The sequence below is a fragment of the Salminus brasiliensis genome, chromosome 2 (assembly GCF_030463535.1).
Source record: "Salminus brasiliensis chromosome 2, fSalBra1.hap2, whole genome shotgun sequence".
In the NCBI taxonomy this organism is placed as follows: domain Eukaryota; kingdom Metazoa; phylum Chordata; class Actinopteri; order Characiformes; family Bryconidae; genus Salminus; species Salminus brasiliensis.
Window position 1 is genome coordinate 44697898 of NC_132879.1, and position 18281 is coordinate 44716178.

General features: G+C 42.3%; 1 protein-coding gene across 1 annotated transcript in view; it reads right to left on the bottom strand.

Annotated features, from left to right (window-relative positions):
* exoc4 (exocyst complex component 4) overlaps window positions 1-18281 on the bottom strand; it is a 192590-nt gene that overhangs the window by 41244 nt on the left and 133065 nt on the right. The window contains 1 exon segment of the mRNA XM_072672901.1: window positions 1415-1551. Within this exon segment, the coding sequence (XP_072529002.1) occupies window positions 1415-1551 (137 nt within the window).

Consider the following 18281-nt stretch of genomic DNA (forward strand, 5'->3'; position numbering starts at 1 on the left):
TGTAATCGTGCACAGACTGTCTCAAAGGTATGTGTGTTGTCACATGGGTGTTGTGAGAGGAGGTCTTTGCACTTTCTCTCCATGACTGAGCACAATCTAGACCCCCTCCTGATGGATACACATGCTTAGGCATACAAGCACATGTTTGTTGCCATGTTTGTCAGCTGGAGTTCCAGCTCACAGTGCTCAGATATGCAGCAGTGTGAAGACTGCTGTGTTACAATGCAGTGTATGTGAGAGCTTGAGAGGTACGGTAAGGATTTACTTCATTAGGCTTATTTTTGAACCCTTCAAAAACTTGTGACTGAGGCTTGGTCTAAGCGACGTGGCAAAACAGAAAAATGTTGGGGGGGATTGATTTTAGCCTTGCTATTGTGTGTCCCTGTGTAAGATGTTGTAACCTGATAGTAATGGAAAGAGTTGGGGCTGTAACGTACTGCATGTATAGTACAACTGGAAGCTCTGCAGGATTTTGTTGTCTATGATATTTAACAGGTCCATATCATGACAAATCATTGTCTCATTAAATTACTGAAAAAAATTTGACATAAAATATGTGATAAACGGTTAAAGTTTTTAAAACATAGCTTTCACACCAGTACAGCCGGATTTCTACACTAGCTTTAATGGGTTTCTGCAGCCGAGAAAGAGATCTGTTTTGTCATCTAGCGGTTGAGTGAGGAACTGCAGCATCCTGTGATCAACTCGCAAAATATAGATCACATGACCTGACCAGCTCTCAAGAAGCTAAATCCTCGGCCAATCACATATAAGGCCCAAAAACTGGCTGATACTAATGCATAGTCGATCGATCCTTCTATCTCTAATACTAATATAATAAACCAATGTATTATTTAGCTTAGGGTCAAATAATCAATCTGTAGCAATAAAACAAAACTACAAAACAGAAAAAGGCATCACAGTCAACAATATGAAGGAACTAGGTATGATGGTGCAGGCTAAACTGCCTTCAAGATTTCTTTTATACTCCTTGAAATCTTTTTTTATAGTAGCAGTTTAACCAATACAAATCTAATTTATGGATTTACAACATTTTATGGCTACAACATGCAAAGTAGAAAAGTACCATCAAAACAGGTAAAAACAACAGGTTTTAATGATCACAGCAGCCTCACATTAGCATTCGAGCTCAGGGATTCATTGCAATGCAAAAATCTGTAAATCTTTCTGAACTAAGCTTCTGTTCAAATCGGCTCAGCATAAAATGTTGAACTCCTGTCAAAACGTGAACTACAGACTTCGCTGTTATCAGAAACCTGTCTGTGTTTCAGTGCATTGTATCTGGTGATCCTCTGAACAGCAACAAGAGCAGTTCACTGCAGTTTCTGCACATCACAACAAATAATCACACCCCTGCCTCACTGTAGCACAGTATACTAATAGAATGGGTTACCTGTAGGCGGTGTTGCAGATCTCCTTGTACTCTTTGAGCTTATCACAGACCATCTCCAGGAACTGGTTGGAGTATGCACTGAGGTCCTGCATTAGGCTCATTAGGTCTTGGATGGACTTCTCCACTATCACAGTACTCTGGAAAAAACACACACACACACACACAAACACCATCACCAATAGCCATCGGACATTATCTCTGAAGATGCCTGAATCTCTGTCAGGTAGTGAGATAAAATAAACATCATATAAGACGACGTGAGAAACATATAGCCATCATGTGGACATTTTATTATTATTATTATTATTAATACTAGTAATAATAGAACATACAATAACAGAGAATTTACAAGCAAAGAATTTACAAAGACCTTCTAAGCCTTTTTTGGTAAGCTAGGCTAATGCTGGATTGTTTTCAGCTGCTCAAACGAAGCACTGCAAATGACAGCTCAGTCATTTTCCATACCCAGGGCTGCCTGTCAGCTGCCTCAAACTCCATGTGCAAACACGTCAAGCGCTCCATAAATGAAACACAATCAGCCCTCACATTCACCTGTCAGAGCGTGATGGTGCTGCTGGAGCAGCTGTCAGTGATACTGCGTGGATACTGTGAGCGACAGTGGATGAGAAAAAGAAGGAAAAACGCCATCGTGTGAGACTAGGGGCCGAGGACAGAAGCCATTACAGATTAGCCACAGACTTGGAACTAATGGAGAAAACAGCGTGGTGGACGGCACAAAAGGAGCTGGAGCCACTACGCTAGAGCTGTCAGGTAAACTCCACTACTAATGCAACGCAGCGCATCCCTTCCCTATGACACTGATCTAGTTCTGCCTCCCCTATCCCTCCTGTACCCTCGCTGCCAGAACGAGTGGCGTTCGACACAGTTTAACGGAGCGTGGCCAAAACAGAAGCACCACACGTGGAGAGACAGCAGTCATGTGGTGTTGTTAGTGCCGCCTGTAGCCTTTGGCTGGGGTTCCATCGCCCGGCAGTGGCCGGAAGGATCCGTGCATGGAACCGGAGAAGCGCTGGCAGCGGTAGAGGCGACGACGGTGGCAGTGGCATTGGCTGGCATACAGAAGTCAGAAGCATAGCTCCCCCGCAGCCTTGGCACTGCCGTAGATCTGTTTAATTGGGCCTAGTGTTGGGAGGCCCCCCATGCTGAGCTGCTATGACACACCCCACCCAGTAGGGGGAAGCAGTGCCCTTAAGCAGCAGAACAGTTGATCTGCAATCTGTTCTACATATCAATGCGCACTGCCGGTGGCTGTGAAGAGGAGGGGGGCAGGGGAAGTAATGATCCATAGCGAGGCTGGAGCTGTGACTGCAGCTGAGGGGAGAGGGGGGTGGGGGGGTGGGGACTGAATGCTGGGTTCTGTGCCAGCCTGTTACAGCCGGGGACCCGCAGAGACTACGCTGTGGCCTTGCTGGAACAACTCCATCATCTCCGCAACATGTCAGTGTGTGTGTGTGTGTGTGTGTGTGTGTGTGTGTGTGTGTGTGTAACAGCCGAGCATGGCTGCTGCCACAACTTGACATCTAGGCTATTGTTTAAATCAAAAGTTGGCAAGAAAAGTAACACAATGAAAAGGATCAGCAATACTGCTTGGTCAGTTTGACAGAACTCTCACAACTCTCTCTCTCTCTCTCTCGTACGCTCTCTCTCTCTCTCTCTCTCTCGTACGCTCTCTCTCGTACGCTCTCTCTCTCTCTCTCTCTCTCTCTCTCTCACTCCGAGTAAACGAAACCCCTTAAACCCAATTATTCCAGTAACAAATGCTTCAGCACTCTGCAGCACTTGTCTAATTCTGCTCATTTAACACAGCCATTCGTCTTAGCTCAGGAAATCATTAAAAAGTAATCAAGCCGCCGAGTGAGAGAGAGAGAGAGAGAGAGAGTAGAAGGGCAGAGAGAGAGAGAGAGAGAGAGAGAGAGAACGAGGGGTAGAGTGAGAGAGGAGGGAGCTATGGAGCAACAGACAGGCGGAGGAGGGAAAGCAAACGAGCGCAGGTCCATTTGTCCTGCAGCTACTGAGATCTTTCCATCTTAAAATGCCACGCTGGGACAAACGATGAGAGACACAAGTGCCACTCCTCCCTGCTCATTATCCCTCCTTCTCCTTCCTCTGACACTTTCCCAACGATCTACCTCTCGCGCCCAAACGCCACTTCAAGCAACTTCAGGAGGGCATTAGCATTTGGAGCATTGATTACACACAGACACACAGCTGTGCTCTCCAGCTCATTCGTATGAGCCTTTTCAATACGAATGCTAGGATCAGCTCGCCCTCATCCATAGAAATATATTCATCAATAGAGAAAAAGTCCAAAAAGAAGTCTAATCTGTACCCGTGCTAGCTGCTGTAGTTTTAAAGTAGGATATATGGACAGATTGGACAAGCGCTGGGATGGTAATAGCGCTACCTGTGAGAGCTAATGAAAACAACTGAACACTCAGAAAAGCAGAGAACATACAGATGCTCACATACAGGGTAAACGAGGCTATTCCTATTAGGCCTCATTCAAAATAACTCTCAGAGCACACTGAGAAACAAAATGCGCAGTTATGGCCCAAAGATTCTGAAGCGGGGCTTAAAGAGAAAGTAACTAGCTTAATATAATAATGGCTGCTTGGAACACATAAATGTCTGCTTCTCTTAGAAAAAAGGTTCAGGGAAAAGAGACAAAAACAAGGCAGAGGATGAAGGAGCCGAAAAGAAAGAAAATTCTCCGCCTCTTTTCACATTCAATGTGGATCTTGGGAACTGTAAACACTAGATATGACCATTTTGTTTTTAAACCTTTCCTTCCTTCCCATTTTATATTATAAACGGGTCTCCAATCTGGACCTGGAAAACTCATTTAAATCTGTTGCTCTTTACAAGCCTGTTATTTTACCTCATACTGAAAAGTGATGAGCTCTGCTCTGATTGGCTGGTCTATGTCACTGCAATGGCTCACAGTACCCACGCAGCATAGCATAGTTTTGTTTTTTGCACTGTAACAAGAACATTAAAATGAGTGTCGGTAACAAAAAAAGTATTTCTGAATAAACGGCACGTTTACACTGGAACATGCCCCCTTAAGTTAGACTGAGTGGCTGCAGCTATCTCATATCTGAGAGCATAAAGTCGAGTGAACAGCTTAGGACTTTTTCAGGAACATTCAGTAGACTGGTTCATTCAGGCTTGCTAGCTTTCCCTCTTCCTTGAACAGTGGGCTTTGTTTTCCCCCCACCGCTTTCAGAGCATTTACCACTCAGTGAGCTTCCATACCTTTCAGTGCCTGGATTCCAGCTATTTCTGCGAATTGCAGCAATCCATTTGTTTCTCTTCTGTAAAAGGATAGCTCAGACTAGTTGAATCTAGTTGTACAGTCAATCCCACAACAGCTGTGTGTCGTTTTTGTGTTAAGGGTGTTCACGCTAAACTCAAACACTCAGTCTGTCTTTTTGCCACTCAGATGGCGTGGCCGCAGTGACTCTTGCCACCTGTGATGTCACGTTCATACCCATTATTGTAAAACTCTGGAACAGTGAGGTTAGCTAGCTGAAGAGATAGTATGCTGGGTGAGCTTTTGGCCTTTTAGCCTCACTTCATCTGTTTCCCAGCACAGATACTCTGGTTAAAAAGGTAAGAAAAACTGTAAACCTCCCAATACAGTCTCTGGACCCACAGCACTCACCAAAGATATGGCCATGTGGCCAAATTACAAATGTATGTACTACGTAAAGCACAGCTTCTTATACTGACTCTCACTGGCATTATCAACAATTTTCCAGGAACAGTCAATTGGGCCAGAATGTTGGACACAGATGGAATTTAACCCATCCGCCTTTAACCCATCTGTGCACTGAACATGCACATACATACTAGTGAGCACACACACACACACACACACACACACACACACACACACACACACACACACACACACACACACACACACACACACAAAGTGACACAGTGAGCAATTTCATGCCGACCCTTTAAGCAAAACGGTTCTTTTGCCACCTACAAAAGACCATCATCTCAAATAACCATTTAACCAGGCGCAGAAGCACTTAAGCATCCAAATGGTTCTTCGATGTGTCATTCTTTACTAAAGAACCCTTAAATCACTCTTTTTTCAATAGCAAAAATCATCACACATTTGACAGAAACCATGTAAACCTGCCATTGTTTTTAACCATTGTTGTGTTTAGCAATATTTTTTATAATAATAATATATTTTATTAGCATTAGCATTTTCTTTTAATACAAGCCCTCTAGCACCCACTCCAAAGAACAAAATGTTCCTACACCTTCACAATGAAGGTTTCCTGGTCTTTAAACAGGAACATTTGGTTCTAGACACCACTGTGGCACTGCTGTAGGTGGGAAGTAGACATGTCTATAACAGAAGTAACAGTGGTCACAGTTCTCATTCTGGCTGCAGTGCCCCTTCAGAAAAGTTTTCAATAGATGCTACTACTGTTTCAGTAGTGTTTTGTCCAGTTTTATAAGTGTACGCTGTAGTTTAGTTCTAAAATCAGGGGAACCAGCTCTTGAGGTATTTTATTCATGCGCACAGTACAGATAAAAAAAAAAGAAACCACCCCACTGAACAGAGAAACATCTTGCACTTAAATAGGCGTTCAGGCACGTAGCTTTGCTAGCACTTTGCCAAACAGGCTAACAGACATAAGCCAACAGCTGTGCCCATATTGACAGAAAAGGCCATATATGACAGAGTACAAAAGACCAGTAGGTCACAGCACAGAGGAATAACAAGCAGGGCTTACACCGAATCAAACAAACACACACATGCAGCACATAATATTGACACACTGTGCAGCGTTTGATGATTTATGCATAGGGCTAATTGGAATATTTACACTATCATTATTTGTTAGCTACATTCTGGACACCCATTTTCAGATAATTAGTAAGGAATTTACAGGATCAAATGTGTGACTTTGGTTGAGTGAAATATGCCCAAATGCATTTTAACAAGCCTACTTACAACCCTGTTATTTGACCTTAGGATGAAACATGATGCTTTTTCTACTATGGTGGATAATCAACTATGTTGGATAATGCCACCGCAATGGCTCACAGTACCAATGTAGTATAGCATAGCTTTTTTTATAGCACTGTAACAAGAACATTGCATTTATATTGCAAGACTCTCCGGTTAGCTAGCTAGCTAAACAGACTATAGCTGGTGTGCTTGGTTAGCTTTTAGCCTAGAACTAGCATAATTTACCTTAATTTCCCCATGTAGGTACCCGCAACGGTGCTTCTTCGAGTTTGCTAGCATCCGCTTTCCATATTCACTCAAAGTACCTGTTGCATTTAGCTTTAAATAGCTTTCGATAGTTGGCCAGGGCGTGAATCAGGACTGTAATCAAGACTACATAAAAGTCTTGGAGTTTTAAAACTGGCCTGTTTTACAATCTGTTATAGCTATCTGGGATTTGCTTTTTAGGGCACCTTCACAATAAGCAAAAGATTAGCAATTCTATATTAATATGCGTATATTAAAGTGTGTCCTTTGAGCAAGGGTGTCCAAACACTTGTGTCCAAACGTCTTGTTGCTCAAGTGCAAAACCACAGAAGCAAAGGATAGACAACTACCATGTCTCATGGGGGGTAAAGGGGGGAACCTGTAAATGAAAAATATCACCAAACTATTTCTTTAGGGATTACATTTCAGGTGGTACAGTGAAGAGTGGCGCCTGGTTTCAGAAAGGACAGAAAGACAGGATGAAAAATAGAGGTACGTCTCTGAGTGTGTTTGGGTGGGTGTGGTTCCCGTCTGTAATGGCTCAGGGTCTCACCCCTTTAATCCAGCACTGACCCCACAGCTCTGAAGGTTCAGAGCATTTAACCCCAGACTGTTCTGCTGCACCACACACACAGACACACACACACACATGCTCACACACATGCACAGATACAAGCTCAGGCCAATGAAGGAGGACATGCTCACACCACGCTCTCCGGGGTAAAGGAGTGTGATGTGTGAGAGGATGGCATTGTGACAGTCCATTCATCATTGTCAGAGTGGGCGCATGCCTCTGAGACCCTGCAACACACTACGCAGATACATGCTCTGTCCGACATGACCCCCATTGCTCAGCTGCAGACACACCTGCAACATTGCCACCACAGTCCTACTTTCTGCCACAGTATGTTTGTGTGTTTTACAGTGCTTTTGGATTCAACCAACTCTACTATACACTTTATAGTCATCAGCAACTTGCCTCTAGCCATGTGAGAAAATCAGGACACCCCATGAAAACCTTTTTTGTGTTTTGTAATATATTCAAAGATTTGAACATTGAACATTGAAAATGCAAACAACTGACTCAGGTGCAGCACATCAGCTGCACAAGATTAGAACATGGTTGGAGTCTTATTTAAGTCTTAGACATATAGCTTGGCTTGCTCTTAATAGATGAAGTAAGTGGTGTCAGCATGGCAGGATCCAAACCTCTGTAAGGCCTTCAAGTCAAAGTCAGTTGGAGACTTCTTCACTTATCTTGCAGTCTGCTCTTGAGCTGACTTGGGGTAAGGACCTGAGCTGGCCATGTTGGCAGAAATTTTAAATGTTCTCCATTTATATTGTATATTATTTTAAGGGTACATGAAATTACATTTCTAATAATTACGTTTATAAATGATTTTTAAAGATCTACTGCCTCCACCTATCAACATTGTTCAAATCAAGATCTAATGTCTACATGTTCAAATGTAGACCAAAGTTTTCACAGGGTGTCCTAACTCTTTCACATGGCTGTAAAAGAAAGCAAGTACACAGTGAACTGGTAAACATGAACCCAAACAATTGCTTCCTTCGGAATTAGGATAACACACAAAGAAAAGTTTACTAGAAGAGAGATCTAAAAACGTAATATATATATATAGAGCCAATTAACAGAAACATAAGAAGTTAGCCTACGGGAAAGACAACATACTAACAGCAAACAAAACAAAGGTGAAAGATATGGCAAGCTTGCAAACAGATGGAGCCTGGAGCCAATGGGGAAGATGTATGTGTTGTTCAACAAGGTTGCACTGACCAAACAAATGCTAATTTGTTAAATCTGGCCACAATACAGGTCAGTTTCACTCAGGTACACTCATTTATTAGAGGTGCCAAAGAATGAATGCATGTATATATTTAGTATTGGAAGCTGTGACTTTGTGTGTCTTTGTATTTATGGAGTTGTTCAACACATGAGCTTCCCATGAATTACACCACCACTGGTGGCCCATCAGACAGTGAAAAGAATAGATTTTATCAACCAAACCTGAACTTGAACACACACACACACACACACACACACACACACACACACACACACACACACACACACACAAAAACAAATTTGCGCACACCGTGGGTGAACCCCGCTCCCCTGGAAAAGCCCGGCCTGCAAATCCCATCTCTTGATCCACTGATGCAGGACAAAAGCGCACACATCGCACTTCCACATGCAAATCCCCCTAGTGCTGGATTATGCGTGTCCTAATGTGTGCCATTTCAAAGAGAAGCTCCTTCCCATTTGGGCTCCATCTCTGTGGGCAGGCTGATAACTGAACCAATGCAAATGAGCTCACACATCCATCACGTCTGCGCGTGTGACACTTGAGAGCCAGGTGTGTGAGCTATGTGCAAATGAAGCATCATCAGCAGAATTAATGCCTGGGTGTGTTAGTGGGGTGGGGTGTGGTGTGGTTTTGGACTGAGTAATGAAAGTAGTAGTGTGTCTCTCTTCTTAACAGATGGGACCACAGGCGGAGAGAAATGCACCCACCTCCACCCTCTTGTATTAATCCTACATCACTCTTTTCCTTTTTTTTTCTTCTTTTTTTTCGGAAAAGTGCCCCGATCTGATTGCTTTCTGATTTGAGGTGACAGTGTGAACAAGATGCACATTAAGTTTGCTTTTATAGACTTTCTGTGAATTGTACAAGCAGCAGAATTTTACTATTTTTGCTGCCGAGAACCTGCCGGATTTTTTCCCCCCCAGAAAATATGCTTTATTAAATGATGTCATTTCCTGCAAACATGCACTGTTGCAAATATTTAGTTCATCAAGTTAAAAAGTTGCTTGATGCTTGTATGTGAGAAATTCCTAAATGTCACTTTCCTCACATCACTATATCTACTGATTAGGACATTCTGTATTTTTAGTGTGTTTTTCCCCTCAATCAGACCCGTTCAACAAGAGATTCAGTGTTTCTGGGCTGCTTCAAAACTTTCCATTTAGAGTGGCTGCATCTTTCTCTGGTCCTATAACCTTTTGTGTTGTTATAAGAGGAACATAAGCGAAATCGGTCAGATGATACAAAATGCATGCATTACTGCACTATATTCACCCCCCCCCCCCAATTTATTATTATTTTTTTATTTTCACAACAAACCATTTATCCAATTTCAGTTTGAACAGTCAGACAGAGGTTTACATTACCTCAGTTGAAGAGACTCATCATGTCAAACATGTATGTATAAATTTGGAATAAACAAACACAAAAAAGGTGGGAGCAATTATTTTTGTTGATTTTGTTGGTTCTAAATCTCAATTAATCAAAGCCAAATGAATAAAACAAAACAGGTAAAATTAGAACAATTTTTGTCCAAACAGATTAATAGAAAATATTATAATATGCTGACAAAACATGTCAAAAAGAAAAACATTTTTTATCATGTTGGGCTAATTTTGTTCCTGTGATACACAATCTGCTTTTCTAAACATAGCCAGTGCTTAAAGAACACTAATCAATTGCAGATTTTAATACAAACAACGTAATTAGTCCCGTTTAACTGGATGAAATGCAGCATATTTTGAATAATAATCCCTGTACTAAGTATGGGAGAGCATTTGCAGTGTGCTTTTAAAAATATGCCCCTACTGGTGCATTTTGTCCGTCATCACGTATTTTGCTAAATATTGTGTAGTAGTGAGTTTTAAAATATCGTGGTACAATATTTACCATATTGCCCACCCCTAAACAAAGCATACACATTTACCCCCTCTATCTGGTGTGAATGGGCATCCATAAGTATGGCCAGGCTCTAACAGTGAAAGCCTTATTTAGCTTTAAGCTGTAGTTATATAAAACGATACAGCAGTCTGACATAGTTATACCTACATTCTTCAGTCATAGCCAGATATGGAGATTTGGCTTTTTTTTTTTTTTTTTACGATACACAAAACATTTTCACAATACATAATATTTAGCACAATACGTGATCACAGACAAAATGCACCAGTAGGCATTTGGGAATATAGGGTTGAGGCATTAATAGCAAGCTAGGTCAAAGTTCTGGTGGGCCATAAGGAATAAAAATAATGGCGTTACTAATCAGTAACAAATATTTTAAATGAACTTCTGCTTCTGACACAAGAATGCCCACGCTCACTATGAGAGGCCGTTAGGGGTTAACACACAAGCACACACACCCCAGTGCATCTGGCAAAAGAGGTCCATATGGGGCTAATGGTGCAGAGAGAGAAACAAACAGAAGGCAATGATATACACATTATCATAATGGAATGGAGGTGTGGTCTCTCACACACACACACACACACACACACACACACACACAGTCTGCAGAGGCAACCCTTAAAGCAACTTTATCAAAGTGACTCCTTTCATCAAATGCAGACTGTTTAATGCCTCAGTGTTTCTCAGAAATGCCATCCTAATGCAATCCTTCAGCAAAGGCCAGCCTCGAAAAGACGTTCTCCCCTGGTCTTAAACAAAAACAAATATTTCACAGCACTGTTCTCGTAATTAACAGCCATTCCTGTTCAAGTCATCGCTCTTTTCCCATGACTGCTAGTGCTTTTACTGACATTTCGACTGCTCTTTCCTCTCTCCCTCCGCAGGCGCAGATTAGCACCTCTCTCTGCTCTATGCAGCCCATTCTCTGCTGACAAGTTACCTGAAAGGAATCCCATGCTGGTACCTGAGGCTTAGCTCACTGCTGCCACTGCTGCCGTCAGATTGCGGGGGGTGGGTGGTTGCAGAGGCTTGCTGAAGCTCAGCCAGAGCAGGCAGCAGAGGGAGGACAGCCCCAGGACAGAGCAGTGTGTGCAGAGGGGGAGATAATCAATAGAGCTGGAGGGACTGAGATTGGGCTGCACAGAGTGAAGTGGGCCTAGATTGAGAAGGTGGTTCAGACTTGAGGTCCTCAGCACGGCATGCATGTGCGCACACACACACACACACACACACAAACATTCATGTTCCAAGAGGCCATCCTACCCACCGGCCATGTTCTCCTGGATGGCCCTCCCTTTCCCTTCATCACTTGGCATGATGCGAATCGGTACAGGCATCTGTTAGCTCACCTAACAGAATTGGCAATTAGTGTTCTCCTCCAAGCTTGTTTACCTGTCCTACAATGAAAAAAGATACTTCACCCTTCCAGCTGTAAATCAGTGGATTTATGTTTTCTGGAATTATGGTGCTCAATACAGTACTCCTGAAATGAGTTGGGGTGTTGGGGATGGAAATGGGGTGGTGATCCACACAGTAGAGACAGTTACACCAACAAAAGTAGGATCATTTTTTAATATCCTTGATTTCGGAAGAAACGAAAATGAATGAGCAGGTGTCTCAATACTTATGTCCACATAATGTATCTGAGCTCTTCGTCCTCTTGACATGCCTGGCGTGCGGTATTCTGTATCTCCATGTGAAAACTAGACGTCTAGGACTCAATTACTTTGAGGGGCCTAAATAGCAATCAGGTGGCTACAGATCTTACAGGTAGTTAAAGCAACAATATGGAGAATAGCTTTTTTTTGCTCCTGTGCTCCCCTTACCGCCAGGTAAGTGTAATTAGTGCTTCGAGCAAACACTAAAGGACATGTTTTTCTGGACGTGCTGCGAGATACAGAACAGTCACTGAGAGTGAAAGAGAGTGAAAGAAGCTTGTGGATTGACGTGGTATCATATCAATGGGCTTTACATAAATACGACTCGGATTATGCAACGCTACAAATTTCTTACCAGCGTTGTACTGCCTCCTTCACCAAAGTAGTTACCTACGGCAGTCAGCAGCGTGCCAGGCACAGTGTAGCAATGGCAGTAATGGTGTTCTCTCTATTACGAGTCAGTGAAGCAACACAAAAATTTATAGGCTGTTATTTTAAGGTAAAATGCTACATAATGCAGTTTTAAAGGAATCTGTATGTGGCCAACGTGTAGATTTTGTGTGTGTGTGTGTGTGTGTATGCATGTGACAGTGGCAGGAACCCTGCTGTCCTAATCAGGGGGGACACAATGCGCCTTTAGCCCACATTGTTCTGTGATTGGCTGTAGTTGTCTTTGTGTTGAAGAGGGTCCTTAATAAAGGCCCACACTGTGTGTTTGTGCCACTAAGAGCAGGACTCTTCTAATGGAGCTGTGCCTGTAGGGAGCCAATCAGCAGGTTCCTCAAACACACACACAGACAGCAAATATACACATCAGCCCAACAGCACATGCCTACACACAAATGGAAAGGTCAGTCTCATTAGTTCATCTCCAGACTTGCGCATGTGTGTCTCTGTGTCTGTGTTTGAGATTGAGTGAGTGAATACAGTAAGATTAAAAAGGTCAGCTTCATTAGCAAAGCAGTGACTGCGCTTCCGTGTCAGCATTTCCATAGGAACTATGATGAGTGACAGTCTCAATCATCTCTAAAAACACGCTCCTGGCAGCAGCCAAGTGCTGTTCCCGCAAACTGCCGCCACAGCATCTACCCCACGGGTCATCAGTCGGAGTCCAGCACAGTTTGCAGACTTCCCTGAAGTTTAAAAAGCTCCACTTTAATAGCATTGCCTTTGCCAGCTTTAATACCACTACCACAGGTACTGATACTGCATAATGGCACTCCATCACTCCAGAGAACACAATTCCACTGGTTCATTGCACAATATTCAAAGGCTCCATAGCCCTCTGGCACTGGGCACTGTCATCTTAGGCCTGTAAACTGCTCCTCTAGGCGTCATGTTTTATGGTATAAGCTTTTCTATAGAGATCATACGAGTGTACCCAATTATACAGTTCCAGAGAAGGGTGTTCCTGAAAGTTAGGACATACTGCATCTACTGCATATATATATATATATATATATATATATATATATATATATATATCTCAATATATGGCCTATATATGGGCATCTTGTCCCAAATATCAATCTGAGCAAAATGGACAAAATGTAAATAGTTCTCGCCAGCAAAAATACTTAAGCCCTTTTTAAAAAAACAGGTAACAGGTAACAGGTAACACAGTAACAGAATGTTTCCAGACATTACCCGGAAGAGATGTGTGCGTGAATGCAAATGTCTAAATCTGTTCTACCGGACATTATCCAGACTTTACCCTTATTTTATTTTTATTACATTTTTCAGTTTTTCAGTAGCTCCCCCTAGCACTAGCAATGCTCCAGACACTACAAAGGTAAGTACTCAAGGTCTCCTTGGATCCATGTGGAGTCAGCCACTGCCCTTTTTCTAACTGCCACTGATGCAGCATAACCGGGCAGCCGACACGGTCTGAGGAAAGTGTCAGGTGCCCAGCTCCACTGCACTTAAAGATTCTAAAAGATGTCTGTGACAGACAATATTGCTTTTAGAGTGATGAGGGGAGAGAGCACCAACAACTGTGCTCTCTCTTGACTCTGGGCGCTGATAGCAGAGCAGCATGGCTTGGGATTGGAACATGCGATTCCAGGGACTTGAACTTTATCCTGCCTGCCCCTTAGTACAATGTCTGAGTGAGGCCAAGTGAGGCCATGTGTAAAAAGAGCAAATGTGTGGGCTGTGATTAGTCAGCATCTTCGTTGTGCTGTAAACAAAACACAGGAGCATACTTTTTGCAGCCTGACGTGCCTCCTGCATGCGCTACACAGGTGCCGACCCTTACCCATATCACACAGAACATTTCCTGTAAAGGGAATTTGTCTGACGGGGAAAATCCCCAGTTGTACGCTACATGTGTAAAAGAATTACTCCAGATAATATCAGGACCCAATTCTCTGGACATTTTAGAAAAAAAGCTTCTTTTTGCAATGTGACTTTCTTGATTAGTTGCTTCAAATTCAACAACTGCTGTTAGTAGTTTTAATGCCACTAATCTTGGCATCTCTTGATAGCTTCAATAATACTACTACTGTTCAGCTGCTTCAGTACCACTACTCATGTCAGCTGCTTTGTACTGAACTACTGAAGTACTTGGCTGAGGGACTCCAGGACCATGGACAGTGCTTTGTGACCTTGCTCTTACCCAAGCGAGTTCATGGCGACTACTCCCACGTTAGCCCAGTTCTGAGACTGCAAACTGGTTGTCAACATGGTCAAGTAAGCCTTTGCACGCCAACCCACATATTGGGCTTGTTCATAAATACTGAATGGAGTTACAGCTCAAACATTCAGACAAATATCCCATACCTAACATTGTATTGACTAACTGGAGCTGCAGAGGACAGATGCAATGCAGTGGTCCACATGGCTTGGATTGTGGTGTGGGTATGTGCCTGTGCATGTCTGAGCGCACATAAAGAGAGGGATTTTGGAGTGGAGTGTGGACATGCGGCCCCTGTGACCAGCCCCCGCAAATCCAGTGGCGGGGATCAAGAAGATTTATGGAGCCAATCTCCAGCCGGGCTGCAGAGTGACCCCCTCCTGCGGATACGTTTCTAATTAAATGAATCAATCAGCGAGTGCAGTGGCTGCAGATAGCATCGGAGTCGCAGAGAGCCGAGCAGCTGCACACCACTGAGCCAAAAATAAGTAAGTAAATAAATAAATAAATGAGCGTTCCAGTGATTACCTGCAGAAAAAGATGGAGTAAGGAAAGAGAGCGCAATACAGTGCAGAGTGTGGACATCCACACTGCTGCAGTTTTCAGCTGATATCGCAGGCTCTCTTATCACTGCGCAGTGAGGGAAGGGACTGAAACACACCTTTCAGCACTGAGCTTTTATCAGAAATGGACTAAGGCTGGCCACTGCAGCGCTGATAGCACTGGCTCTTAGCACCAGCCCTGTTATTATTACTAATTCCACTGCAACAGCTCCCTTCTCAACCACAGTATCAGAGCGGCATCAGGTCCCTCACCTGGGCCAAGGGCTACTTCACCTCAGTAATTCTGCAATAGCAGAAACACACAGATATCCTGTTTTACATCTCAAGAGTGGTGAAATGTGTTGTACCTCAAATGTTTCCTGATTTGTGTTCATATTTCAATGTCCAAATGACCAAACTTGACCAATTTGTGTGGTCAGGCTGTAGGCGCATTTCATCACACATCCACACTGGCCGTCACAGTAATGAAGGGGCGAATATGCCATCCAGCATAGGGGAGGCAAGAAATGTTTGTCCAAAGAGCGAAGAGTGTGAAATCTGAGTGGGAAAAAGTGGATGCTACAGATTTTTTTTTTACTGTTTTAAAATCTAAAAAATACCATAAATCTATCTGACCCCACTGTACAAACAGATGACAACTTTAAAGTGTATCTGATACCCTGGACTAAAGGGTCAGTATAATGACATGCCCATTTAAGCTGAATAATGTTCGTAAAACTTTGGCATCTGCAGTATGACACAGTCAGTGTAAGCTTAACTGTGGTTTGACGTCTGACAAGGATGCCTCTGCTGCCATTAAGAAAGATGCCACCAATTATTTTCTCAACACTGATACAAGAGCTTACAAAAGATGCGGTGTGGGGCAAACCAGCTTGCCCAAAAATGTGGGAAGTTAATGCATACAAATAGAAAATATGTGGAGTTTGACAATATTTCTGGTGATTGTATTAATATTCAGCGCCAGTCAAGTCAGTATTAAGCAGATGCAACCACAGCACGGAGTCTGTTTGGATACGTCTTGGGTGAACTGTAGTTGAGATTTAACTCTCTCTCATAAAGCTTTGACTGGTAAACATCCGGGGCAAGAGCAGGGTCAGGGACAGAATAGTCACAGGTGTCTTAATGGCCTCCTTCACTAGTCTCCATCTTGCCCAGTCATCTAGTTTGTGAGAATGACCTGCTCTAGGCAGATTTACAAATGTGCCATGTTCCTTCCATTTTGTAATGATGGATTTAACTGAACTCCAGGGGATGTTCAGTGACTTGAACTTTTTTTTGTATAGGAGTTGCTTGGCGTGTTCTTTTTTTCTTCATGGTGTATTTGGAGTCTGGAATACTAATTAACCAGCGACTGGACCTTCCAGACAGTTGGCTTAATACTACAGTCACATGAGACACATTCGCTGCACACAGGTGATCTCCATTTCACTAATTGTGGGACTTCTTGCACAAACTGCCTGGACATCTGTTGAATTATGTCAGTCACGTTAAAGGGGGGGTGAATAATTATGCAGTTATGCAATTATTTTACCATATATTTTTATGTAATTAACATTACTTTGTGGAAATGTTTCACTGACCTTGGGGTCCAAAATTTTTTGCACTTTTGACACTAGCTTTTAGAAAAGAAAATGGTTATCATTATTTATATAGAAACTACTCTTCATTCCAAGAAAGAGACTAAACTGAGAAAAATAAAATTTCAAAAAAATGCAAGATGTAGCCAAACTTTTGAAAGGTGTCACGACACACACACACACACACACACACATGTGTGTGTATATATATATATATATATATATATATATATATATATATACACCCAGTCTTTGTCTGCAAAACCCCCTTCACAGGAGAGCACTACTGTAAGCATCATTGCACTCTTCCATTTGGCCCGGACCACATCTCAGAGGCCATTCACAATATGGAGGGAAGCCATGCTCATCTCAGAAATGGTGCCTCATATAACGGATGGCTGTCCATCTCAACAAGACCCTTAGACTGGGTCAGGTCTCTTTACTGCAACGGAATGGTTGGAATTCCCAACATATATTTCACTTCTGCGCCTGTATTGTTTCGTAGCGTAAACATAATAATGAGGGTGGCAAAAGGGGCAGAAGACAAATACCTCCTTGAACAGAAATGAAATGTGTTCTTGACAAATCGTAGATTAAAATTTGAAATAAGGCTTGGCTGTATATTGCCATTCAGTAATAACACAATAAAGGAGTCTGGGGGTGCAGAAATAGTGGTCTGGATAAATTATAGCATGGCACATACTCAACTTCAGTGTTCAAAAACTCTAAATTCTAATACTTGCAAATACATTATTGTTTATTGTGAATGTGTGAATGTGAAGAACCTTTAAATTAGTGAGGAACAGTTACATTCACTTCTTTAAACCTTTAATAAGTTCTCCACACATATCTTTCACACAAATGGTTCTTTATGAAACCAAAACGATTTTCTATAGCATCACACAAAGAACCATTTGTAGCACCTTTCTGTTTGCGAGTGCAGTGCAGAGAGTGCTCTCTGGTGCAAAAGGCAAAGAAACACTTTGTTGTTTAGAAGCATTTAGAGCATTTCAGAATTCATATTGAATATGAATAATAGTTTGGACATAACATAAGAGACCCCTTAAAACATTTTCAAAGGGTTCTTTATAGGTTCTTCGCAACAACGAAAAATGTCTCATTGACTGGTTAAAGGCTTCTTTTTCGAGAATGTAATACATTGTAGATGGTTCTTCAAAAAACATTGGTGCTATAAAGAGATAATAACTACAGAACACATTTAGCCAACAAATCCTTTTTCTGTATTGTATAGAACCCTTTTTGCTAAGAGTGTACCCTAATTTCATCTACACCCTTAAAAATAAAGATGTTACAAAATTTTCTTTAAACAATGTCATAAGTTTTCCTTATACCTTATATGTACACATATGTATATGTGTGTATATGTGTAAAAACCCCATTGAAAATTTAAATACGTGAATACAAAGGTCTTTC